This window comes from Balaenoptera physalus, assembly GCF_965194825.1.
Source record: "Balaenoptera physalus genome assembly, chromosome: 16".
Classification (NCBI taxonomy): Eukaryota; Metazoa; Chordata; class Mammalia; order Artiodactyla; family Balaenopteridae; genus Balaenoptera; species Balaenoptera physalus.
The window spans coordinates 42,032,995-42,059,644 of record NC_138898.1 but is presented as its reverse complement, the minus strand read 5'-3'; the positions used below and the strand labels follow the sequence as shown (position 1 = coordinate 42,059,644).

At 39.8% G+C, this 26,650-nt stretch overlaps 1 protein-coding gene and 1 long non-coding RNA gene across 13 annotated transcripts in view; one reads left to right on the top strand and one right to left on the bottom strand.

The window, feature by feature from the left end:
• TASP1 (taspase 1) overlaps window positions 1-26,650 on the top strand; it is a 385,678-nt gene that overhangs the window by 178,275 nt on the left and 180,753 nt on the right. For 8 of the 12 annotated variants that reach the window (XR_014254563.1, XM_082428634.1, XM_082428635.1 and 5 more), the window contains one exon: window positions 12,571-12,681. The exons of the other annotated variants lie outside the window; for them this stretch is intronic. Coding sequence is in view for 7 of the 8 variants with exons in the window: in XM_082428634.1 (XP_082284760.1) it covers window positions 12,571-12,681 (111 nt within the window). In the remaining variant the exon portion in view is untranslated. The remainder of the gene's footprint in view (window positions 1-12,570; window positions 12,682-26,650) is intronic. 12 annotated transcript variants of the gene reach the window in all.
• Window positions 15,309-26,650, bottom strand: part of LOC309644717 — a 74,310-nt gene continuing 62,968 nt past the window's right edge. Inside the window, exon 2 of the long non-coding RNA XR_014254572.1 lies at window positions 15,309-26,218. This is a non-coding gene — a long non-coding RNA (uncharacterized lncRNA). The remainder of the gene's footprint in view (window positions 26,219-26,650) is intronic.

Here is a 26,650-nt window from a genome sequence, read left to right as displayed (position 1 = left end):
TCTGATAAGATGTATCAGAAGAATAAGAACTGACCATGGAGAAAAAATAATTTGTTGAGTTTTCATACCAAGTTTACATCTCAGAAGACGTTCTGTAAAGATACTTACTTGATCCTTTTAAGCTATAGAGAGGTGTGCTTGCAGATTTTGTTTTAGGGGTACCACGTCACATTTCCTTGTCTAAAATCCACATGGCCCCAGCATTTGTAGGTGTCAAGAATGTAACTAACTCCATTTGTAGGCTTTCCTCAGAGAAATTTATCAGGACACCCTGACTCTATGCAAAATCACAATTAGTTTTATTAAAGTATGTTCATATGAAAATTCCAGTGAGAGTGGGAGGCAAGAATACTAAACAAGTCTATTTTTAAGGTCATATGAAAAAATCACATGAAAGTAAAAAAGAATATTGTGCACGTAATGAATAATGAGAGGAAAATAATAAATAATGAGAGGAAAATAATGAATAAGCAGAGGCCCAGTCAGGTAGAATATACTATAAAACTATAATAAAGTCAGTTGGTATCTGTATGGGAATAGTTTCATCAGTGGAACAAAGGACAATCTAGGTGTAGATGCACATATATATGAGAATGTAATATGTGATAAAAATGCATTTCAAGTCAGTGGGTAAGAGATGAATTTTACAACAAATTTATATTGGTCAATAAGGCAGGATCTCCACTCCAGTCCTTACACCAAAATTAATTCCAGATGGACTGAAGTTTTAAATATAAAAGCTGAAATTTTAAAGCACTAACAGAAAACATGGACAACTTATTTTCATAATTTTGGGTTACATAAGGCCTTTCTGAAAAACTCCCAACACAGAAGCCATAAAGGAAAATGACTGATAAATTTGACCACATAAGCATTAAAAACTTCTGTATTACCAAAAAAAAAAAAAAGTCATAGACAAAATCAAAAGATATATGATAAACCAAGGAAAAATATTTACAATACATATGACCAAGGAATTTAAGAAATTAGTAAGAAAAAATCCAAGAACCCAGTAGAGAAATGGGTAAAGGAAATTTTCGGTTTGCGATTCTGTTTGTTTTGTACGACAGAAACCCAGCTATAGGGGCTTAAAAGGGGGCTTTCCTTTTCTCACCTAAGAAGTCTGACAGCCCAGAGGTGGCACAGTGGCCGCACAGTGCACCAGGGGGTCTAGACTCTCTTCCTGTTTGGCTGTCTTTATAGGTGGCTTCATTCTTTGTTCCACCTCTAGGCACCACGTCCGAGGCAAATGGCAGCAGCCAATAAGATACATGCTAATCAGGTCTGCCCTTTAACAAGCTCTGCTATCAACTCTGCCCCTTAACCTGCCAACTGCAAAGGAGTTTGGGAAGCTGGGCAAACTTCTGTCCCAAACAAACAAAATTAAGGTTTGTCTGAAAGGAAGAAAGGGAGAATGGCTAATGGGTAGGCAACCAGTTGTGTGTGTCACAGATCTGAAAGCAACTCACAGATAAAGGAGATACAAATGGCTCATAGACATTGAACATTTTTCATAATTAAATACATGCAAAACAAGCAACAATCAGATATCATTTTTCATGTATAAGATTAGTAGTAATCAAACAGTTTGCTGATGCCTAGTTTTGGTAAGGTTATGGGGAAATGGGCGCTCTCAAACACTTTCCTATGCGTATAAATCTTCTTAGAAGGCCGTTTGGGAATCTGTAGCAAATAATTTCAGTGAATATGCTGATTGATTCATCAACTCTACATTGAGAAGTGTATCCTGTATATTCATACATGTATGAAAGGTAAATGTCCAAGTGTCTACTGAAGCATTATTTGTAATGGCAACAAACAAACAAAACTAGAAATGACCTAAATGCCCACCACTAGGGAACTAATTAAAGAAGTGATAGCATATATGTCCAAGAGTATAGTCATTGTTAAAAAGGGTGAGCTAAATTTGTGTGTGCTGATATGGAAGGATCTCCAAGTTAAATTATTAAATTTTAAAAGCCAGAAACAGAATAGTTTATGTAACATGGTCCAACTGAGTGAAAAATTGAAAAAGGATGTGTGTGTCAGTATGGATAATTTCAGAAAGGCTATACAGGGGGCTCTTGGTGGTACTCACCTCTTTGGAATGGCACTGCAGTAAGGCATGCTTTCATTTACAGTCAGTGTCTGCGGGGGGGTTTGGTTCCAGGACCCCCTGGTGATATAATCCTCAAGTCCCTTGTATAAAATGGTGTAGTATTTGCATATAAACTTACACACATCCTCCTGTCTGCTTTAAATCATCTCTAGATTACTTATAATATGTGATATAGTGTAAAAGCTATGTAAATAGGTGCTGGAGTGCAGCAATTTCAAGTTTTGGAATTTTTTTTTCAAATATTTTTGATCCACGGTTGAATCTGTGGATGTGGAACTTGTAGATACAGAGAGCTAACTGTATATTATTTTGTTTGTTTGTTTGAGTATTTAGAATCTGTATGTATAGTACATTTTTCTAAAGTACAGTAATAAATTGAAAATGTGCCTTTTGTCAGGGGAGAGTCAAGAGAGTTAATAATCAGTAGAGACACCAGCCATTAACAGTCAGCTGAATACTAGCCCTTCCTTCTCTTGACTTGAAATGAGGAACACCCTGGTGGTTTGGCATGATTATATACGGGGATAGATTTCTTTACTACATTGGAAACATCATTGCCGCAAGGCCCCAGTAGCTGTATTGCTGTTCTCTCACTTGGTTAGGTTTTTTTTTTTTTTTTTCCTTCAGATGTCTCGCTAGTCATTTATTTATCATTATCCCAGGACAGAGAAGCTATCCCTGACCATCCTGATTAAAATGCTGTCTCCCTGTGTACCCACCATATTACTGTTATCTCCCCTATGCTGCTTGGTTTTCCTTTCTACCACTGGTGGTATTTGTTTATTGTCTGTCATATCATAGATGACTTGGTGTCTTAGTCCAGTTGCGCTACCCACACAAAATACCACATACTGGGTGGTTTATAAACAAAAGAAATTTATTTCTCCCAGTTCTGGAGGCTGGGACTTCAAGATCCGGTGGCCCGTATTGTCAGGTGAGGGCCCTCTTCCAGGTAGCAGACTTCTCATTGTATCCTCACATGGCCAGAAGGGAAAGGGAACTTTCTTGGGCCTATTTTATAAGGACACTAATCATGTTCATGAGAACTCTGTTCTTATGACCTACTCACCTCCCAAAGGCCGCAGTTCCTAATACTGTCACATTAGGCATTAGATTTTCAACATATGATTTTGAGGGGACACAAACATTCAGACCATATTGGATATAGATTTTGCCTTAATCATCGTGTACCCAAGGCCCCATAAACAGTGCTTTGCACAAGGTTGATTCTTAAATATTTTAAAGTGAATATTTACAAAATATGAAGCATTTGTTGAATGGATGTTGTACTTCTCAAATTCATGGCTTCTAGTCTAGCATTAATAAGAAAGTATGAACTGCGCCACCCACTGTACCCTCAAGGAGGACACTTTACCTGGTCTGGACCCCTGTCTTCTGCCACTATCACCATTTCTGCCTTGTGACACTCCTGGAGATGGAAGTTCTGGCAGCTGTAACTGGTGGGAATGGTGTTCTCTACAACCCCCAGCAGCTTGGAGGGACCCCGCAGAGTCTGAGGGCAGAGGATCTTTGTCTTACTTGTTAACGTTAACATGTAAAGTTCTAGGACCAGGGATGGTAAACCAGCCCTTTGGCTTCCCCTCCCGTGAGTCTTCAGTTCTCTGTAGGCTGCTCTAACCTGCTTCTCTGTCAGGGATTCACATTCTCATCCTGTCATCGTTGCTTAAGGGTGAGTTTGTGGAATCCTTGATCCTTCCACATACAGGTAAAATGTTGGGCTGGAATATTCAGAAAAAGAAGATAACCCCCTGATCCTGCTTGAATTGCTTCGTGATTTTTGAAGTATTTTGTCTTTTCTCCTCAGCTGAATTGTTCCCTTGAGGACAGAAACCTTGTGTCAAATTAAAAAAAAAAATCTCCTGTCATTTCTAAAACAGTATCAGGTGTGTACATCCTATGTTTAGTTAAACCAACAAACAGAGGCTTTAATGGAATCCTTAATTTGGTTTCTTGCTCCAGATCTTTGTGGCAGAATCAATAAATTTATTCAAAGACTGAATGTCTCTCTGATATGTTTAGGTTCTGATTATAATTTAGAATTTTCTGTTTTGAAATAAATTGACTTTTCTTGTATTTCAGATTTTGTTAGGTAAGGGATTTCAAAAGGGTCATTGGCCACACTTAGCTCTCTTCAGCTCAACTCAACTAAACCCAACTCAGCTCTCCTCTCTAAGGAGTTCAGTTGGAGTCTTTAAAACTATGCTTATCACCAGAAAACCACACATAATGATGACACTCTAGAGCTGTGGTAGAGGTGGGTTTTTGAGGGCAGGTGTGTCCTCTGGGTTTGTAGTGAGAGGATCTGGATCAGTCGTCTGGTGCCTCGCTCCCCTCTTCCCCTTTGTGTTTTCGTAGGTCATTTACCTTCCTGTGCCTCAGCTTCTTCCTTTCATTCCTTCGGTTTCTCATCTGCCAAATGAATGTAGTAATAACTGTCCCATTGGGATTTTTGTGGGAGCAGGAAAGGAGAGAATGCAGTTAAGTTAATGTACGTCTTATAGGATGATGGCGACAGTCTTGTAGATGTCTCCTCAGAGGTAGGATATAGTGGCACTTCATTAATGGCACTGTCACCTCTGAACTTAGGTACTAGCTCCTCTTGTTATGTTATGTGGTCTTCATGTCATTCTGCTATACTTCACATCCATGAAAGATATGGTAACTGAAGTGCATCTTTAGAGGAAAGGTCCTTGATCTTTCAGAAAGTATAAACTGTTATCCTGCTTTTGTGTCTAAGGAATATTTATAATCTCTCTTGTTTTTTTGAAGTTAGAGGTATATGTTTTCAGTAGGGAACATTCATTATTCCCTAGTCCATTTTCTTTCTCACTTGACCTCCACACAAACCATGTCTCTCTCTCTCTCTCTCTCTCTCTGTCATTGTATCTCTTTTTCTCACTATATGTATAATTCCTTGAAGAGAAAATGCCATTCAAGTGGTTTGTCATCTAGACTTTAAAAAGAAGAAAACAATACACAGAACTGTATTTAAAAGACAGAGATTCTTTGTTAAATGTGATGGGAAGGTAGAAGAATAGCAGCTGCCTTCTGGCTACAAAATTACTCTCTTGATAGGTTCTCACATGTTGAAGAGGAAGTGTTGTATCATGTTTTGCAAAAGGAGCTCTAATGTTTTAGCTTGCTGGCATCCAGTAATGGCTGGTTGCTGCTGGTGGGGAGACAGGAATATTTAAAACTGAAAATACTCGTGCCCGTTAGAACTGTTAGAGACATTAGAGGTTACTAGTCCAGTCTCTCAGTTTTTCAGACGAGGGAAGAAAGCATGGTTCAGAGAGATAAAGTGGCTTGTCCAAGTTCGAGTAGACAACACCAATCTCCTGGTTGTGTAGCCCAGTCTTCTATCCATTTGTGTTTTGTGGACATCTGTGGATTTGTCTGTCCATCCATGAGCCCACTCCACTGGACTCTTGGATAGAGTTGATTGCTCTAGGCTTAACCCCTAGGCAAAGCCAGGCCAGTCAGATTTCCCTATCTTCTGAAGTCTGATGGCCTCTGAGAATGTGAAACCTGATAAAGAGAGGAAGTCTCTCTGGTGGCGAAAGTTGTATCAGGTATACAGCTCTGGACCTATCCATAGATGGCCATTACCATCCATACAGAAGAAGCTGTTTCCAGCTGTTCCTGAAACCCATCACATCCCCACCCTTCCAGAAGTTTGGTTTTTTTTTTTCCTCTTGGATTTTATGAGCCAGTGAATCCTCCTTTTTACTTAAAATCATTCTAATCGGGATTCTGGCACTAGCAATCAAAAGAATATGGATTAATATTCCCGCTAACTTCTCTACTTTAATACAGGGATTTTCTTTTCCAATTTCTTCAAATTCTTCATTCTTAAAGATATGGCACAAATACAGTAAGCAGGTGTCTCATTTGTTTACAGTCTGGATTTACAATCTTAATGAATATCCAGATACACACATTTGATCACAGTGAATATGTTTCTTACCATCTGTAATTATAATTTCATTCCATAGTAGTTATAGATTTGGGCATTTAAATAATCAATTTGAGATATTTTAATAGGGTGAATGAAGCTTAATTTTTATTATTTCTTTGTTTCTATTAATCTTCTTTACTTTGTGCACCTACTTGCACATGGAACTTTGGATTGTCTTAGCTAATTTTTGCCCCCCCAAATTCCCTATTTGATTATAGAAAGCACTTATCACAGAGCCCAACGTGTCACTCTATGTTAATTTTTCTTACTGGGAAGAACAAGAAAGTGTTTCCTTTTACACAGACACTGTTTAACATTTTAACTTGGGAAATTGATACTCTGTCACCACCACCATCCAATCACCGAATGTCAGTTGAGCACTAGTTCCAACTGATGTAGGAGGTTAACCAGGTAAGTGCAGTAATAGATCTTGTTCAACATGATAATCTTTGAGAACCAGCAAAATGCTGAAGTGTGCTCCTACCCTTAACATTACTACCACCAAATGTTTAAATAGCACCTCAGAGTTTACAAAGTTAATATATAAATTCAACCCTCACAACAACCAAGAAAGATATCTTTTAATATCCATGATTTATAATTGAAGAAACTGAAGCATAGAATTTTTTTTAATATGTCTTGCTTAAGACCACACAGTTACTACCTTGAGAGTCAAAACAGGGGTTTTGGTCTGAGTCAGTGTCGTTTTTTTAAACACCACAGTGATAATATGAAATCTGACTACTTTCCATGAAAATTTTGGAATCTTCAAATATAGTACTTTAATCATCGTTTCATTAAATCTTTGAATGAATGCATATCAAGGGTGAGGAGCCCTGACTTAAGCTTCCATGGTGCCCAGGGGCCCCACCCCCTTTGAGCACGCATATACTGTCTTGCCATCTTTGATGCCGCACTTCAGTGGTGTAGGCAGGAGTGTGTGTGTGTGTGTGTGTGTGTGTAGGTTGGGGTTAGGGGAAGGTGGTGAATAAGTAGAAGTACTCTGTTAGTCTCTAAGAGGGCCTCAAAGGTGAATCAGATACTCTCACTCCAAAGAGCTTGGGTCTGTATACAAGGCACTGGAGCTGAAGAATAGATTTCAGTTCATGGAGGGGAGGAGGAGGGAGCTGGGAAGGACAGTTCACAACAATGGGCCGAGGGGGAAGTCTTGGGGAAATGGAATATAGGAAGTCCAATTTGGCTAGACCACATGCTGTGCAAAAATAATAGGGAGATAAGGTTGGGAAGAGAGAGGACGTCTGGGCCTGGCTAAGGAGTTTAGACATTATTCCATGAGCAGTTGGGAGTCATTGAAAATTTCTGAATGGTTTAACGGTATGATCATAGCTGGGGTGCGTATTTCTTACTAGAGTAAACTTTGATATCAGTTTCCCATGCCCATATCCATCCTATGAACAGCCATATTGGTTCTGCTTGCAGAACGTATCCCAGACCCACCCTCTGCTGACCGTCTCCACTGCCACCAGGCTCACCCAAGCCACTGGCGTCTCACAACCAAGCTCTTTTAGTGGCTTCCTGCTTCCACACTTGCCCTGCCCATCTGTTCTGCACAGCAGAGTAACCTCCTACAAACACAAATAAAAACCATCACTGACCTGGTTAAAGCCCGCTGTCATCTTTTCATCACACTTGGAATAAAATCCAAACTCCTTGCTGGGCCTTCTCTAACCTAATGTGACGTGGCCCCGCTTCCCTCTGAACTTAGATTCTACCCTCCCTCCCCCTCCTTCACTTGGCTTTGCCACTCTAGCCTCCTTTTATTTCCTGAACTTCCAGACTCCTTCCCACCTCTGGGTATCTGCATTTGCTGGTTCATCCGCCTGGAATGTTCCTTCCCCGGATCTTCACATGGTTAGCACCTTATCAAAGATGCCTTCCCCGACCCTTGATGTAAAGTATTAGCCCCAGTCATGCCCGACAACACTTGCCTGGATTCATTTTCTTCACCGCACTTCCTACTAACTGGGTGGATTTCCTTGTTGATTTGTGACTTTATTACTTGTCTCCCAATCTGCTCAACTCGATGTGAGCAGATACCTCATTTGTTCACTGCCATGTCCCCAGTGCCCGACGAGCCCTGGCGCATCGTACACATTGATTGGATTAATTTCTCTAAGAGGTGAGTGACTGGATCAGGAAGGACAAGGAGAGTGCATGGGGTCCTGTCGGTGGGCATGACGGGGAAGAGGCAGGCACAGGCGCACCCACAGAGAACTGACAGGACTTGACATGGTTTGAAGAGTTGAGTCATTGGAGAGGGAAGAGGTAGAAGGTTCTGAGCTTGGGTGAGCTGTGAGGACCCCAGGAGAAGTGACCAGATTTGGTGACAAAGGAGCAATTGTAGAGGTGCCAAGACTTTGAGTGCAGGTGGGGTGGAGCTCTCCAGCAGGCGGTTGGGCCGTAAGCTTATCCAGAGTTTCCTGTTCCTGAGAGGCTTTGCTGCAAAGCAGGCAGAACCATGGGCTTCAAGAGACAGGGGGGGAAGCCTTCCTCCTCAACTGTGGCGTGGCTGTGACTTGTCATTGAACCCCTCTGAACCTCAGGTTCTTCATCTGTAAAGTGATCATAAAATGCCTTCTCGGGGTGGTTCTGAAAACTAAACTACAGAACATGAAAACATGGAACTAGGGCCTGACACAGGGTAGTTTCTCAGTGACTGTTAATTCCCTGTCTCCTTTCCCTCTTGTCTAAGAGGCTGAGGAGTAAAAACTTTACCCTAGTTCCACAGTATAAATCTGTGTTGCTTTTCTTTGCAAAGCAATGTGTGTGTGTGGTTTAAAAAGACAAGCAGTACCCCCAGGCTTACACTGAAAATGAATAGTTCCCTGTCCCAACCCTCCACAGCGCCCCCCCATTTTCCTCTCCCTGGAGGCTACTACTTTTAACTCTCTTAGCTATTTTTTCTCAAACTTACATCTATAATTCAATATAACATGCTTATACTACTATTTCTTGTTTTTTCAATTTTAAATATTATTTGGATATCAGATTTAGATGTTATCATCTTCACTTCAGGGAAGGCAAGGACTTAGTAGTTCCTTCATACTTCCAACTTCAAACCTACACTCACCCACACAGGCCTTTTCTCCTCTTAATGTATTATATCCCTATTTTTCAGTTCATCAGTATTGCAAGTTTATATTTTTTACTCTAGCTGTTGACATCTGAGCTACATAGTGGGCTGTGATTCTATTTCATTTCCTGTAGAAATTTCTATTTCTTCTGCAGTTAATATTTGCCTCACTTTTTTTTTTTTTTTTTTTTTTACCAATCACTCTTTCATTCTCAGTCTTCCCACAAAATCTGAAACATTTCTTCTCAATAATTTCAAATGCAACATGTATCTTGTATGTTTAATTTTTTCCCCTCCTTGGAAATACCTTTCCAGCTTCCTCTGGCTTTCTGCTGTTTTGGTCTGTTGGCTTTCCAAGCCTGTGTGTAGCCGTGCTTCACCCAGGAATACTTTTGTCTTGTTTTGGATCCCCTGTTTGCAGCTCTTCTTTTCTTTCTCATTATTTTCGTTGCTCCTTCGTTTTGCTGAGGCACATTCATCCTATAGCTTTCTGAGAAAGAGTGCACAGGAGGTGAATTCTTTGAGACTTTGTTGAGCTTTATTCTCCTTTCATGCTTGATGGACATTTTGGCCAAGGGTAGAATTTTAGGTTGGAAATAATTTTCTCTCAGCATTTTGAAGATAATACCTCCTAATCTTCTAGTTCCCAGTGTTGCTGTTGAGAAATCCGATGCCATTATGATCCCCTTGCCTTCCCTGTGATCTTTTTTCCCCATTTGGAAATGTTTAGACCTTTCTCTCTTTCCTCAGTATTTGATATTTCATAGTGATATGTCTTCATGGCACTCTTTTTTTTTTTTTTTCCCATGAGTTGTGCTGGGAGGTTCATGAGCCTTTTCAGTCTGAACACTCATCCTTCAATTCTTGGAATTGCTTTTTAATTATTTTTTGAAATTTCTTCCCTTTCATTTCTTTTATTTTCTCTCTTTGAAATTCCTCTTATTCAGGTATTGGATCTTCTGATTTAAAATTTTTTTTTTCTCTCATTTCTCATTCTGTCTTTTTTGTGTTTCTCTTTTTTCTTTTTCTTTTTTTTTGGCTGCACCATGCAGCTTACAGGATCTTAGTTCCCCGACCAGGGATCAAAACCGGCCCTCGCAGTGAAAGCGCTGAGTCCTGACCACTGGACCACCAGGGAATCCACCTCCCCATTTTTTTTTTTTTTTAAAGATTTATTTTATTGATTGATTGATTGCTATGTTGGGTCTTCGTTTCTGTGCTAGGGCTTTCTCTAGTTACGGCAAGCGGGGGCCACTCTTCATCGCGGTGCGCGGGCCTCTCACTATCGTGGCCTCTCTTGTTACGGAGCGCAGGCTCCAGACGCGCAGGCTCAGTAGTTGTGGCTCACGGGCCTAGTTGCTCCGCGGCATGTGGGATCTTCCCAGACCAGGGCTCGAACCCGTGTCCCCTGCATTAGCAGGCAGATTCTCAACCACTGCACCACCAGGGAAGCCCCATTTTTTTTTTTTAATTGTTCTTCTGATCAAAGTGTTTGCCTAAGTTTTCCCTCTGTTATGTTTTTGCTTGTTTGCTTTCTGTGTTTCCTGGAGGCCTAATGGGAACAACTAGTGATCCTAGGTTGTCTAAGTACCAAGAAGCTGACCTGAAAACCTTCTGTGTATGAGTCACACTTGTCATCTGGAAGCCCTCCCCATAAGGCAAGGACAAGCTATGTTTTTAGGTTCTCTCAAATAGGTCTTTACTCTTGAGCTGGTTGGAACTGAGATTGGAAATACTCTTGAGACTGGAAAGGAATTATCCAGTCTCTTGCTTGGAGGATATCAGCCTACCTTCTTGCATCCTGAGAGCCTGTGAGTGAAGGGAGCTGGTTATTTCACTGTTTAACATAAAGGCTCCCCTTTAGCCCCTGTTTTCAGCGTGGAGCCTCCCGTCTGCCCTGGGCTGAGCCTGATGACCCCAAGTCTCAAGTCCCTCTGGTTCAGCATCTCTAGAGAGTAAATGTCCTGCTTTCTCTAGGATTAGGGAGAAGAAACTTCCTCTCTAGGTAGGAATCTGGGGCTCGAGGTCAGGGGTCGGCAAACTTTTTCTATGAAGGGCCAGGGAGTAGATTTTAAACTTTGTGGGCTACACTGTGGTCTCTACCACATATTCTTCTCTTCCTCTTCCTTCTCTTTTTCTCTCTCTTAAAAAAAAAGTTTAAAATGTAAAACACTCTTCGCTTGCAGACAGCACAAAAACAGGCTTAGAGCAGGCAGGTCATAGTTTACCAACCCCTGGTCTAGAGGATCCTTTGGGACACTCTCAACCAACCATCTTTATTCCAGGCCCACCCTGCACCCCTGCCTTCAGAAGAACTTGATGCCTCCAATTTCTGGTCCTTTTTCGGTTTTATGACAAAACTGGATGGCTTCTTACAGGTGTCCCTCGACTCCAACCAGCCTCCCCGCCCCCCCACCCCCCACCCATGGAAGCTTAGGTTTCAGCTTTCCTAGGTCCACTAGGTGAGCAACTGCTTGTCCGTCTTCTTTCTGTTTTCTAAAAGGTCAGTTTTTTTCTTGTCTCTCTCTCTCTGTCTTATTAGGCCGTGCCTTTTTTCCCTTCCCTTTCCCCCAGTTTACTGGGATTTGAGAAAGGAGTGGAGATAAATCCATGTGTTTAATCTACTGAGTTTAACCAGAAGCTCCCCCCAAATCCAATTTGGTTGGTTTTTATTTTTATTACTTTCTTTGATAGTGCTTGGACTCATTTTGCATTTGTTCTCCACGTGCTCACTTGCTATGCCAGATGTTCGAAGAAGATGTCCTTGGGGAGCAAAAATGAGGGGTTTTAAAAAGCAACGTTCCTGAAATGCTCACAATGGTTTAGTTTGTGTGAGATCTCTGCGAAGCATGGTTGTTTCTAACCACCAGACTCTCATAATAGAAATACAGTTTCACCCTTATTTGTGTAAACCATCAGGAGCATTTTTAAATATCTGTAATAAAGTTTGTGGCTTATTGTTTAAAGTTGAATTTAAGGTAGTAAATCAAAGCTTTTGGTGGCATGCCTCTGACAGCAGGGAGAGCCTGGTAAGTGATCCCTAAGAGCTGATCAAAGGGAGCTGCTGAGCATTTTTTCCTGTATTTGTGTTTTGGGCCTTTAATCTGGCAGCGTTTCCAATTCCATTCTGAATACGGTCATGCACACTCCACCCCCAGTCAAGTCTTCTTGGAGGCGTCTAGCACTGTCTTTGCCTGTTCGGGCACAAGCCTGCCTTTGCTATCCCGCCTGTACAAGGTACTAACAATGGCGAGTGTCAGAAAGTGGGCATCTTTCAAGAACTTATTCATACCACACGTTTGTTCCAGTAATCAAATGAAAATTGAAAGGGAAAAGAGTAAAATTAACTGAAAATGACCACTAGTCATTTCTGCCTAGGCTCACCTTTCCTGGCCAGCGAAGACGGCGTGCTCGGAGGAGTGATTGTCCTCCGATCCTGCAGATGTTCTGCAGAGCCTAACTCCTCCCCAAATAAGCAGACGCTTCTGGGTAAGTTAGACAAACACATTACGTGGGTGTCTTTCTCTTTCATTTTTTCCAAGAGATGGAAAGATTTATATCCTTAAGCCGATCATTTTAACCTATGGTTGGGCCAGGTTGCTCTATTGATATGTAAACATCTCTATTCCACTGCCCTTTTTGCCTAGGTCAACATCTACAAGGTGAATATTCATTTCGGAGTATATGCTTATAGTATATTTTTCAAATGGACTTAGCACCTAGCACCTTTACTAAAGCCCAATATTAAGACTATCGGACCATGTATTTATCCCCTGCCTTATTTGACAGGGCGTTGGAGATGACCCATAACAATATACACAGTAACATAGAGAGAAGCTTCTTCCTGTTCCCCTCCCCAAAAGGAATCAGAACCATGTGAAGAGCTACTGGCCTAGAAGCCCACCCTGGCTCCATGGCTTATTAGCTGTGATGCCTTTGCACATTATTCTCACTGTTCTATGCCACTTCCTCATCTGTACAATAAGGATATCTGCCCTGCCCTTCTTATGGAAGGGTCCCATGAGTATTTTGCAGATTTGCAGATGTCCATCCAGATGTGTGATTTCGTGTCTAGCAAAGCATACCAGTGGGGATGGAGCCCAGCCCACCCTCCGTTTGCCATGGCACAAACTTGTGGGGCTGCCTCTGCCCATGGGGGTGCCTTTTTCTAATTCATTCATCCAGAGGGGCGCACTTTAAAAAATCTGCATAAAGGTGCCACATAAGCTAGCAGGGAGCCCTATATGTTATTTTTTTTTTAGTTGACTTTTTAATCGAAGTGTACACGCAGAAAAAATTGTTAACTACAACTGCGTGGCAAATATTACAAACTGAACCCACCCATGTGACCAGCATCTAGATAAAAAATAGAACTTTACTGCAACCCTAAAAGCTCCCACATAACCCCTCCCAGTCTCTGCCCCTTTCAAAGTTAACTACCATGCTGACTTCTAACACCATGGTTAGTTCTATCTGATTTTATATTTTGTATAAATGGAATCATAGAATATGTATTCTTGGTGTCTGATGTCTTCAAGGAAATGTTAAACCTGTTAGATTCATCTACGTTACTTGTGACAGTAGTTTGTTCAGTTTCATTGCTGTATAGTATTACATTACGTATGGTTATAGCACTCTAGTTATCCATTCTTCTCTACGTATTTTTTTTTTTATATATATAAGCACTACAAATCATTCTCAGGGATGTGGTACTTCAGCTCTTTGTGTAAAATTCCTTTTATCAAGTATGGTTGGTACTTGATCTGTACTGTATGATTGTTGTGAATTGCTGTAGTACAAGTCCCTACATATCTTGAGGTTTTATAAGTCTGTAAAATAGAAGACTGAGCAGTTCTTATGAGAATAAAAAGTATTTTTTCTATAAAAGCCCGAAGAACTTTCATAAAATCTCTCCTCTCATTTGTCAAAGAAAAAAAAAATGCACTTTTATAGAAAATGCCTCTTTCTCCACCTGGACTCTCATCACCAACTTCATTGTTTTTCATGCTATATTTTCTTTCTCTTTCCACCCACTACACTTGGTACCCAGGTTGCTCCTGGCAAATGTTTTGTTTGTTTGTTTGTTTGTTTGTTTTTAATGGCCATCGTTTGTTAAACTGAGGCAAGCAGCCACTTGCTTCTTCGGTATCTTAATCATTGTCAAAACCTTTGAATATCTTCCACAGTTAGGTAGCAGGGAGTTTGCTTTTAAAATATGCAGAGGAGGTACCTGGGCCTTCCATAAAAACTCAGAATAAGTCTTTAGTACTGGGAGGCAGGGTGGGGACAGTTATTAAAACTGCTTCATAGACTGTTGCTAGAATAGAGTTTCTGTACTTTACTGAGCCTGGACTCTTGTCCATTCAAGTTAATCCTGAAAATTGTAAGGGTTTTTTTTTTGGTTGTCCTTTCATTTTTGGTGGTGTAGTATAGAAATGCATATTTAAGGATAAGTCATAGAATTTTAACTCATATTAAATAGTTTTTATCACCAAGGTAGTAATTTGTAAACTGATTCCTACTCTCTGTCTCAAGGAGAAGAATGAAAACTGTCAATTTATGAAATAAGTGAAATCTTGCCATTTGTTAAAGTTAGCTAGAGGAACTGATGTTTGTGAAGTTTATCTACTAAAACCTGGTGAACTTAGGCTCCTGTCAACTTATAGGTGCTACCAATGACGTGGGTTTTTACATATTTTGCTTTAAGAAAGTTACATATGTTCAGTGGGTGGTGAGAAAGTAAACGTGGAACAGAAGGATAGAAAGAAGATGTGAAAGTCACCTTTGCCACCCAGTTCCCAGAGCCGCCTGCTTCTGATTCTGGTTCTTCTCACGGGATTCACCTTCACTCTATAGAATGTGCTTATGCTTCTGTTTCTCAATCAGTAACTAGTGACTCCTTTGGGGGAAAAAATTATGAACATAGCTCATACCATTCCCCACCACCTTTCCACATGACTTTTTTTCTTTTCTTTTCTTTTCTTTTCTTTTCTTTTCTTTTCTTTTCTTTTCTTTTCTTTTCTTTTCTTTTCTTTTCTTTTCTTTTCTTTTCTTCCTTCCTTCCTTCCTTCCTTCCTTCCTTCCTTCCTTCCTTCCTTCCTTCCTTCCTTCCTTCCTTTCTTTCCTTTCTTTCTTTCTTTCTTTCTTTCTTGCGCTGGGGCTACTCTTCGTTGCGGTGCACGGGCTTCTCATTGCAGTGGCTTCTCTCATTGTAGAGCACGGGCTCTAGGCACACAGGCTTCAGTAGTTGCAGCACGCAGGCTCAGTAGTTGTGGCTCACGGGCTCTAGAGCACAGGCTCAGTAGTTGTGGCACACGAGCTTGCTCCGCGGCATGTGGGATCTTCCCGGACCAGGGATCGAACCCATGTCACCTGCATTGGCAGGCGGATTCTCAACCACTGCGCCACCAGGGAAGCCCTTCCACATGACTTTTGTGAGAACTCTAACTTGAAATCGTATATTTATTATATTTTATTTCAACTGTAATGCACTATTTCTTGATTCAGCAACTTTCTATTATCTCTGCCAACCATCCCTCACCCCTTGGACTATGTAAGTTTCCTTCCTCTTCCTCCCTGACTCCCAACCCTCACCTCAACCTCTAGCAACCATACCATTATTGTCATAGATAGTAACATTTGCATTCTGTCCTACAGGCAGCTTGCCTTCTATGCTCTGATTAGATGTTGATCCCAAACAGTGACAATTAGTACCAGCATTGACAGTATCAAGATTATATAAATATTATTCACTGCAGATTCCAGTAGTGGAAGATTAGACCCATCAGAAGGGAAGTGTCTGCCATAAGCCTCTGCCTGTAAAGGGAGAATGTTTCAAACATCAAGCTCAAGTGGGTTCTCCTGTGCTTTACCAAGTTAATTGCTCCAGATCAGGCCGCAACTTAATTTGCTTCATGTTTGGACCATGACTTCTCATTTATCACTTTATAAAACTCTCATGAAAGTATAACTTCATAAACTCGTGGTTCCTTAATGTTTGGTAATATCTAGTAACCAGGAGGCTCAGAAATCTTCCTTTCCTACACATCCAAATAAAACAAAACAATTCCCCAAATTAAAAAAAAAAACAACACACAAAACACTTAACTGCTGTATATTGTTCGATCACTTTTTTTGTCCCAAGAATAGTATAATCAAAACAATCTCTAACTTGAGCTTTTTCCATATTCACTGTTTTCTGAAAATCATCAATAGCATTTCCATTACGCCACAAAAGCAGTTTCAATCAGACCCCATCGCTACTTGATGGAGTTTCCAGGAAGCCATTACCCAGCCTCCCCTCTTGACAAATACATCAATTACAAGGGCCCCAGTGGGCCGCTTCTAGAGTGGGATGACTCAAATACGTGCCCTTTCAAGGTTTGTCCTTTGTTTACTGATTCATGAATACAGTTGGAGGATCTCAGGTAGAGAGGAACTTTCAAAGTCCTCTTGTGTGACCTCGTTATGTCCATAAACTGTTCGAGAGAGATGGAGCTTAATTCCTCTCCACTTGTGACTCTCTTCCAATATGTCAGAGTGACAATGTGTGACTTCTGAGGCAAGGTCAGAAAAGGCAGTGGGCCTTCCTTCTCGCTTTCCCGGTTGGATCACTCACTTCACGAAAGACCAGCTGCCATGTCATGAGGACACTCAAGCAGCACCAAGGAAAGGCCCCTTTGGCAAAAAAACTATGACCGCCTTCCAACAGCCAGCGAGGCGCTGGGGCTTCCTGCCAACAGCCTCAGCCCCGAGTGAGCCTGCAGATGCCTGAGGCCCTGGGCAGATTTCTAGACTGAAATCTCATGAGATCCTAAAAAAGAACCACCCAACACAGCCACTCCTGAACTCCTTATCCACAGAAACTGAGATAATAAATGTTTATTGTTTTAAACTGCTACAGTTTGGGGTAATTTATGTATACAGCGATAGATAACAAATAAACCTTTTAAATGCTTTCACTGCCAAATGGTCCTCTGGTTTGTCTAAAGAACTACAGTGTCAAATCAGGAGCTCTGTTGCATCTTTAGGCAGCTCAGGCTGTCAAGACTTCCGTTTGCATCAGTGATTCCACTTCTCTGCTTTGGGATCCTCTTGGACAAATGTGATCGGCGCCCTTTTACTTTGCAGGCCCCTAATCACTCTTTTGCAGACTGTCTCCTAAGCCTCCCCAACCTCTAGGCTCCCCACCTCTATCTGTCTCCAACCTCCATCCTGCCACCAGACGTCTCTCCCTCTATCATACATCTGTAGTGGCCCAGAGAACCTGACCACGGGCTCAGAAACAGGGGCAGTCGGGGGAGAAGCAGGCTGCCCCCTGAAGCAGAAAGAGCCAAAATGAGAACCTGACCGAATTGTGGCTTAGAGAGCCACACCAACCCCAGGATCAGAGGGGTGGTGGCCAAAACAAGAGCCGCAGAAGTATATGTAACTAGTGTAATACAAGTTTAAACTAAATGTTGAATAACTTTCTATGTATGCTAAAATAAAACAAAACATGTATCTCTTACTATCGCTCCCATGTTCCCTACATTTAATTCTTCAATGAGGAAACACACACACGGTCACACTCACTCCTACCTCTGCTGGACATTTCCCTAGAAGATAGATGGGAAATGCCCAAATCACTTGCTGGGAAAAGCCCTCCCTGATCTGGCTCCAGAACATGCTTTCAGTGTCATTTCCTACTAGTCCTCCTTTTTCTCCACTCATCTCCGATGACCTGAGTTCTGGCAACTCCAAATTGCTTGGTCTTCTTCCAAAGGGTCATATTTTTCCCCCAGTAACTTTCACATGCTATTATTACCTGTGCTTGGAAAGCCCTGAGCTAATTACATTCCTTCTTTAAGACCCAGGACAGATAGGAATCTCCTCAGAATCCTTTGGAAGCCCTTTCCCCAGGTGATTTGTTCCTTCCTTGTGCTCTTTTTGCAACATATAATTTCTGTCCTTTGTAACAGTCACCATGACATCTTAGACATGTATTAAAATGTCTGCCCCTCCCTCTAGGCCAGCACTTCTTAACCTTTTTTTTTGGAACTGAGTTATTTGAAAGAAATAGGTCACAGGTCTTTGAGCCCCAGTGACTCACATGGAGGGTTACAGAGGTTGGAAATATCTTAAAGAAGGTTCCTGTCTCTGAGCATCACACCACCAGATAGTGAATCATTGGAGTGCAAGGACTGGGTCATATCCAGCTTTGTACCCACCCTCCACTGTAGGCTCCCAGGAATTATTGGAGGAATAAATTAAGTGCCACATGGAATTTCTTTCGTGATTATTTAGCAGATATTTTTAAAAGAAATTGACCACTATTCCAGAAAAGTGAAATGTCACATAAAATATCCTCACATGCTCTTAACAAACAAACAATATGGGTCGGAAATGTTGGATAATGATGAGTGTCGGGGAACAAGAAGATTTGGAGACAGTTTAAGCGGATCCCAGAAGACAGCCTTTGCAAGCAGCCTTGTAAAAGGACAATTTGGACGAGAATGTGTTTGCAACACCCATACCACCAACTCCCACCCCCCCAGATCATGAGATGCTGGCAAAGCCCAGCCTACAAATCACTGCTTTAACACAAAGCAAATGCTTGTTCCTGGAATGAAACAGCTGAAAATCATTAATTTTCTCTCTGCTTTTAGAGAAAAAAACCAATATATTTTTACCTGCTAAAGTACAATTACATGTTTTCCAGGCCTCTACAGAAGTGCTTTATTGAGGTTGCTGTATATAGTATGGTTAATAATTGTATAAACAAAGGCATATCAAGCCTTCCAGTGGAGAAAATTCTTTTCCATTTTAAGCGTATGAGTCAATACAAGTAATTAGAATATATGCAAATATATGGCATGAACAACCAATCTCACTATATGGGTGCATTTTTTTCCCTTGTAGCCTGCCCTCACTGTGCTGATGGGAAGCCTGACAGACCCTGTGAAGTTCAGAGGTTCCTACCTTAGAGTGGTTAATAGGAAGCAGTGAGTATGAGGATCAATGCGAAATAGACTCCATATATTTAAGGAAAATCTTAAGCAATTCAAGACAGGAGACATAGGGGCTAGTAAGGGTGAAAACGCTGTATGTTCGGCCAGTGGCCTTCGCGCCAAGCCTGTCTGTGTTGCAGGCCTTCTTGCTAAATAGATTGAAGGCCCACACTTCAGCTCGAGCTTGGTCATCTGATGAGCACACGTAGTAATTGTTACTTTCCCATCAAGTCACCCTCACCTCACTCAGGGAGTAACTTCAGGTTCTTTGCTGCCCAGGAATATGTTCATGGTGCTGATAATTAAGTTTTGTGCATGATATTGTTTCTGCTGTCCAGCTACTCCTTTTTTTTCCCTGGGTTTTCATCTTTATTGTGAAATGTTTCATGTATTTTTAAAAGAATGTAATAAATTTGTAAGTTATAAAGGATAATAGTGAAATGAACACCTGTGGACCCACCACCCAGCTTAAGAAATTGCCCATTACCCATATCTCTGAAGCCCCCATGTGGGCCTATCTGAACTTTATATCAATGTTGTAGCAGGTGATTTCTTCTGTGAGAATTTTTGCAGTTTCTTAACATGATTACCTGAAAGGATAATGAGTCCCTTTATCATTTTAGACTTAGCTCGATCAAATCAACTGTTCTTCAGTTACCAATGAGAACTGAAATGGGCATCCTCCCTTCTTTTCAGATCAGGCAAAGTTCTTTATCCAGTATTCTTCTTGTCACTGTTATGAAAACTTGCCATGATTTAAAAATAAAAATTGTTAGATTGAATTGATGCTTCCTGGAACATTAAAAAGATAAAAGGTCATTTTACTGTAAGTTAAAATTCCAAACCGCCTTTTGATTTTACTGGCATTAAAATTTTGGTGAGCACATATAAACACATGTACTTCAAAGGAGCTTCGTTCTCGGGGCCCAGCAATATCCCTTATTTCCATTTCATGACACATGCCACCACGAGCACTTATGACTAGGCATTCTGCTGGGCTTACACGATCATAAAAATAACCCTCAAAGAGAAGGCAAATTAGTTATTAGACTGGTAGTGGGAAAAGAGTTACTTACGGTTGGTTACTGATGTTAATACCTTGTCTTAAAAATATAACTAAAACTTTGTTCTGTAAGAGGGTCCAGGGTCATGGTTGGAAGCTTATTTCTTTAGCGCCTCAGCAATGCTTTGGGACTGTTACATCTTCGCTACAGTCTTAAGAGATAGGCTGGCATTTTGGTTCTTATTTAAGGATCAGATGGAAAGAAGCGAATTAAGTAACATTCTTAGATGCAAAGTGAATAAGGCAGACATGATATTTAAACTTTTCAACAACTGAGTTGCATTAACCTGTTGCGGTAGTGCTCTGAGATTTATATTTTTCAGAACTGGTTTTCATTTTTAAAATACAAAAGTGTTGATTACAAAAAGCTATCATTTGCTTTGTTTGCTTTATAACAGAACTTTTCTTCTGTTAAATATTACTAATACACTTTAAAAAGATTGGAAATAGATTTTCGTCTGTAATTTTTTTCTTCATCATGAGAAGTATACTTCTAGCTATAATCTAACTATATAGTCTTTTTTTTTTTTTTGCCACAAAGTTTTCCATCTGAAATAAAGAATACAAAGATTTATGAGCAGAATTCTAGTGATTATGTAATTCTTATTACTTTGGTTCTCCTAAAACTCTCAGGAAAACATTTTGACAAATTTTATAGTCAGTTTTCATCTGCTCAAAATGTAATGTAGATCACCTTAGTATGAAACAAATCCTAAAAAAATATTTGTTGAATGAATGAAATCATGTTTCAATATAACTTGTTTCACTGAATGCTTTTCTCTTCAGCAGAGAACTTCCAAGTCCCAGCCATTGGCCACTTATTTCGTCAGTTTCTAATACAATAAAATGATAAAATAGGAAGAGAATTGAAATGTCCTTTGGGGCTTGTTTTACTCTTTGACCCACATCCCTCTCTTCCTTTTTCAGTCAGCATCTTTCTTTAGTCTTGAACAAATGGAGTGAGCCTTGGAAAGAGGGAATAATTATTTTCTTGGCTTAGCATAAGTGGACTTCTATAGAACTCCATCCCCATAGCTCCCCAGACAGTTCAGTGGTGAAAGTTTTTCAGGGCAGCAAGCCAACTCAAAGCTACTTCATGGCCATAATGGGACATGCATTACATGAATCTTAAGGATTCCATGTCAGGACAGTAAAGCATCCTTGAATGAACCCCCTACTGGGTTATAAAGAACCTCACCACCCGGGGGAAATCTGCAGAGACAAGAAGAAATTGTTCTATTTACAGTTCCTCTTCCTTCCCATTTTAAAAATGAATTTATCTTTATTTAATAAGGAGTAACTTAAACACTATGCAAAATGTCCTAGGGTAAGCCATTTGACCTAGGGCTAAGGAGTGGCAGCTGACTTGGCAACTGCCCAGCCCAAGACGGTTCTGATTTTAGAGTTTTGTTTTCCTTGCAAGAAAGTCTGGGATATGAAGCCAGGCAGAGAGGTTTGAAATGGGTGTGTGAGCCAGTGCAGCTGGGGGTTGTTAACAACAATTGGAGAACAACTTTTTTTTTAAAAAAAAAGGTGGCTGAGGGCTTCTCTCTGGTCAAAAAAAGAGAATCTGTTTGAATAGAAAAAACTTGCTTTGCAGCTCTGGTAAGGAAATTTTGTTTGACTTAATTTAAACAGGATGACATGTGACTCAACATGTCTCAGGCAGTGGGGGGACCCTAGACTGAAGTGGGGCTGCTCTCGGACATTATACCCCTACGTGAATTCATTTGTTCCAAAGCATTAAATACAACTTTCCAGACAGGCTGGCCTCTAAGATTATGTACAGATCCATTCCAACTGTCCCTGTAAGGCCATTAACTTGCCATTCTTGAGGAACACACGTACAGCACATCCACACCTAATCTGTTCTCTGGCACTGGAACAGGATCAGTAGTGTTGACGGTTTTTCACATCGTGCTGGTGTGTTGGGACATGATGTGAAGTCACTTGGTGGAGAAGAATCCTGCCAAATCCCCGTGTCCATCTTTCATATGTTAAACCCATAGCTTTAGGTGTTCTTAATGTTTTCTGATGGAGGTCTTTTCATGATCTGGACATTTCCAGTAGCCTCACCATCCCTGGGCTTTGGCTTTCTAAAAAACAAAAGCCTTTTTCAAATCAGTAGTTGAGGTGTAAATAGTCACCAGCCACTACCAAAGGAGCGTGGTCATCACCGAGAGGCCAGGGCTTCCCTAAATGGAAATCAGCTTGAGCTTGACCACACCGAACACTATTTCAGACAGCACATTCACAGGCTCAGACGTGCCACTCCAGGCCACTCATAAACCCTGCACGTTGCTTGAGTTCGTGGTCCCCTACATGCAATAATTACACAGGGAAAAATTCTGGTACTATGATATAGCATCTGCCCAGTTTGTATTATTATTAGAATCATTTTTTAAATACTGTTCCATAAAATTCAATTTTTTAGTGTAGGAGACAATTTTAGATTGAAAATTAAGAAATAAATTATAGACTTCTAGATATCACTGATGGTAAGAAATGCTACTTTTGTACTGAGTAGGGTTTAACATTTTAGTTTTTCTTCTATGTAATTGTATTTGAGCAAACTTTGTACTACTCTTGACTAGGTTTTAATTATAAATTGACTTAATTAAACAATTTTGAGAGATCTTTGTGAGAGAAGCTTTACCCTTGAGACAAATAAATGTTTTCTTATTTTTAAAAACTTATGATGGTTTTGGCATTTTTTATTTCAAATGGAAATAAGTATTTGCTTTGTTTTGTTTTGATTGCTCTTTGAACATAGCAGGTTTCGTTCTATATATATGTGGCCAGTATAAATTTAAGTAGGGGTTTATTCATGCCCCTTCATAAGATTTGTTCGTGTTTTAGGTAGTCACAAAACATGAAACAATTTGAAAGCATCCAGTCAGTTTCACATCATAATAAAGCATTCTCATGAAGGGCAATTAAAAATATATGGTAACATGTCATTATGTCAAATTTCAGTGTATTTCAGAATGTCATAATCTAAACAGGGAAGAAATTAATTCTTCATAGATAAATTAGATTAACAAGGTAATTGAGATTCCTAGGTGTATTTAAAAAAAAATAGGACATAACTGAAAACAGGGCAAAATTCAAAAGTTTCAGAAGGGATGTATGATGAAAAGTAGGTTGCCCCCCTCTCAACTTCCTTAATCACAAGTTCCCTCTCTAGCGGTAACTGCTGTTGCTGCTTCCCAAGACTTTCTTCCAGAGACATCTCATGTATTTACAAACATTGTCATCCATGGTGCCCTTTTATTTTCTTTCACAAAAATGGCAGCACTATCTTTATATGTCTTTCTCCACCTTTCCTTTTCTTTTAGATAAACTATATATTTTGCAGATTAGTGTTTTTTCCAACTGTAGCATGTCACATTAATGAGGTCTAATTTAGTGAGTCATGAGCAGAATTTTTTAATTGTAGTGCGTAGAATATAAAGAACCCATGTACTAAGTGACAGTGTGTGGGGCTTTTTTGGTTTTGTTTTGGTTTTACTGTGGTTCATGGCAAAAAGTTTGAAAAAACACTTAGTGTGGATGGTTCCATATCATCCATGTAGAACTTTCTCTTTGTTCTTAATTACTTGAATAGTATTCCATTGTGTAGGGTACCATTGTTCTTCATATATGCTCCCACCAAAAGGCAACCATGCTATTTCCAGTTTCTTCCTAATTAGAACTACTTCAGTGAATCTCTGTGTAAAGATGTTATTTTGTACATGTAAAGGCATATCTGTAGACTAAATACCTAAAAGTAGAATTGCTAGGTCAAAGGGTATGTCATTTTGAGAAAAAGAGTCTATCCTCATTATTTGCAGATTCGTATTTGTGAATTTTCTTACTTTCTGAAATTTACTTGTAATTGAAAGATCAATACTCCCGGCACTTTCCCAAGTCATTTGTGGGCACGGACAGAGTGGGGAAAAATTTGAGCTGGAAAAGTAGCAAAACTTACAGATTCATGAGATGACAACCGATAAAAAGAGCATAAGGGACAGCATTATTGTGAGGCTGAAAGCCAAAGAAATTCATGGGCAGGTCATCCAGGGTCAGGAAAATGTTAAGCTCTTCTTGGCTAGTGTATTATTATAAAGAAATACTGCATAAAATTAATTAGTTATAAAAACATATATTAAATAAGATATCTTTAAACAGAAACACACATAAAATAAGTTTACTTATCGATTGAAAATGCTGTGACCAGAGACTTGCAGGAACCTAACCCTGTATTTTCCTTGGGAGCGGTGGCTCAGTATTTGCTAATTCAGTGTTCATGGTGAATTTATAGAACATAACTACTGCAAATTATAAGAATGTATTTCCATATGGTCATACTCACATCGTTATTATATGAGAGTGCTCCTTCCTCGACCCCCAGGTAACATAATGCTGTTTTAACCTTTTGGTGTCTGATAACCTGAATGTTGAATTTCTTGTAGTTTTAATTTTCATTTCTTTTAGTAGGGGAAATGTAGAACATATTTTCACGTTTTAGAGTGATTCATATTCCCTTTTGTTCATATCCTTTTTGCTTTCTCTTTGGGTATTTGTCTTTTCCTTATTGGTTTGTAGCAGATCTTTATGTACTAAGAAAATTAGTCCTTTTTCTATAATATGAATTGCAAATATTTCCCCCAGCTTGTCACTCATCTCTTGACTTTTTTCCCATTTGGCAAAAGGTAATACTGTAAACATTTTTAATTTAGTCAAATGTATTATCTTGTTATAGTTTTAAAAGCTTACTTTAAGAGATATTTAAGAGTTGTGTTTGTGTTCGATGCTGTATGATTCTAAATCCTTTTCAAGCTGATTAGATTTCAGAGTGAGAAAGCAATGGAGAATCACAGGTTTTAGAATCTAGAAGTCCAGTCTGAGTCCTAGGTTCTGCACTTGCTCAGATGGCCTCGGCCATGTTACCTCCCTTCTCTGAGCCCCAGGTTCCCCATCTAGGCTTTGCCGAGGTCCACTATGAAAGGCAGTGCCTGGCGGTTGATAGATTCTCAATGTTAGTTCCTCTCCTGCCTCCCTGAAGTCCTCCACCAAGAAATAATTTGTTAAATTATTCATTAATAATTTATTAAATTATTGAGTTGACATACACTAAAAGAAATAAAATAAGATTTCTTTTCAAAAGCATTTTATAATTTAAATTTTAGATAATCCTGCTGAGTTTCTGAAGTCTGAGCCTGAATGAGTGACTGATTTGAATTGTTGGTATTAAAAATAATGTGTCACATGTAAAGCTGCTCAACATCACTAATTATTAGAGAAATACAAATCAAAACTACAAGGAGGTATCACCTCACACCAGTTAGAATGGACATCATCAGAAAATCTACAAACAACAAATGCTGGAGAGGGTGTGGAGAAAAGGGAACCCTCTTGCACTGTTGGTGGGAATGTAAATTGATACAGCCACTATGGAGAACAGTATGGAGGTTCCTTAAGAAACTAAAAATAGAAATACCATACGACCCAGCAATCCCACTACTGGGCATATACCCAGAGAAAACCGTAATTCAAAAAGACACATGCACCCCAATGTTCATTTCAGCACTATTTACAATAGCCAGGTCACGGAAGCAACCTAAATGTCCATCGATAGACGAATGGATAAAGAAGATGTGGTACATATATACAATGGAATATTACTCAGCCATAAAAAGGAACGAAATTGGGTCATTTGTAGAGACGTGGATGGATCTAGAAACTGTCATACAGAGTGAAGTAAGTCAGAAAGAGAAAAACAAATATCATATATTAATGCATATATGTGGAACCTAGAAAAATGGTACAGATGAACTAGTTTGCAGGGCAGAAATAGAGACACATGTAGAGAACAAACATATGGACACCAAGGGGGGAAAGTGGCCGGGGTAGTGGTGGTGGTGTGATGAATTGGGAGATTGGGGTTGACATGTATACACTAATATGTATAAAATGGATAACTAATAAGAACCTGCTGTATAAAAAATAAATTTCAAAAATTCAAAAAAAAATAATGTGTCAGTACAATGCACCTCCTTTGTTTGTTTGTTTGTAAAAAGAGTGAATGAAGACTGAATTTCTAGACATTGAGTTACTTTCTTTAAGAACTCCTAAATTCTGTGTCTAGAAACTTTATTGAAAACCTTTCAATAAAAAAATATTTAATGTGGTCAATCAGCACACTCAATTTATCCTGTTTTGTAAGTCTAAATTTTTCATGTGTTACATTTCCTTAAAGCAGGCTCTATTTTTAGAGAGAATAATGCAGTTTGAAATTGTCAAGATTGTGTCTTAAAAAAATAATGTGCAGTGTTTTTATCCTTCCCTTTCATGATTAGATTGACTATATATTTCCGTGTATTTTTCTTGGCTAATTCATGAGCAGTTACCACCTTAATATTTG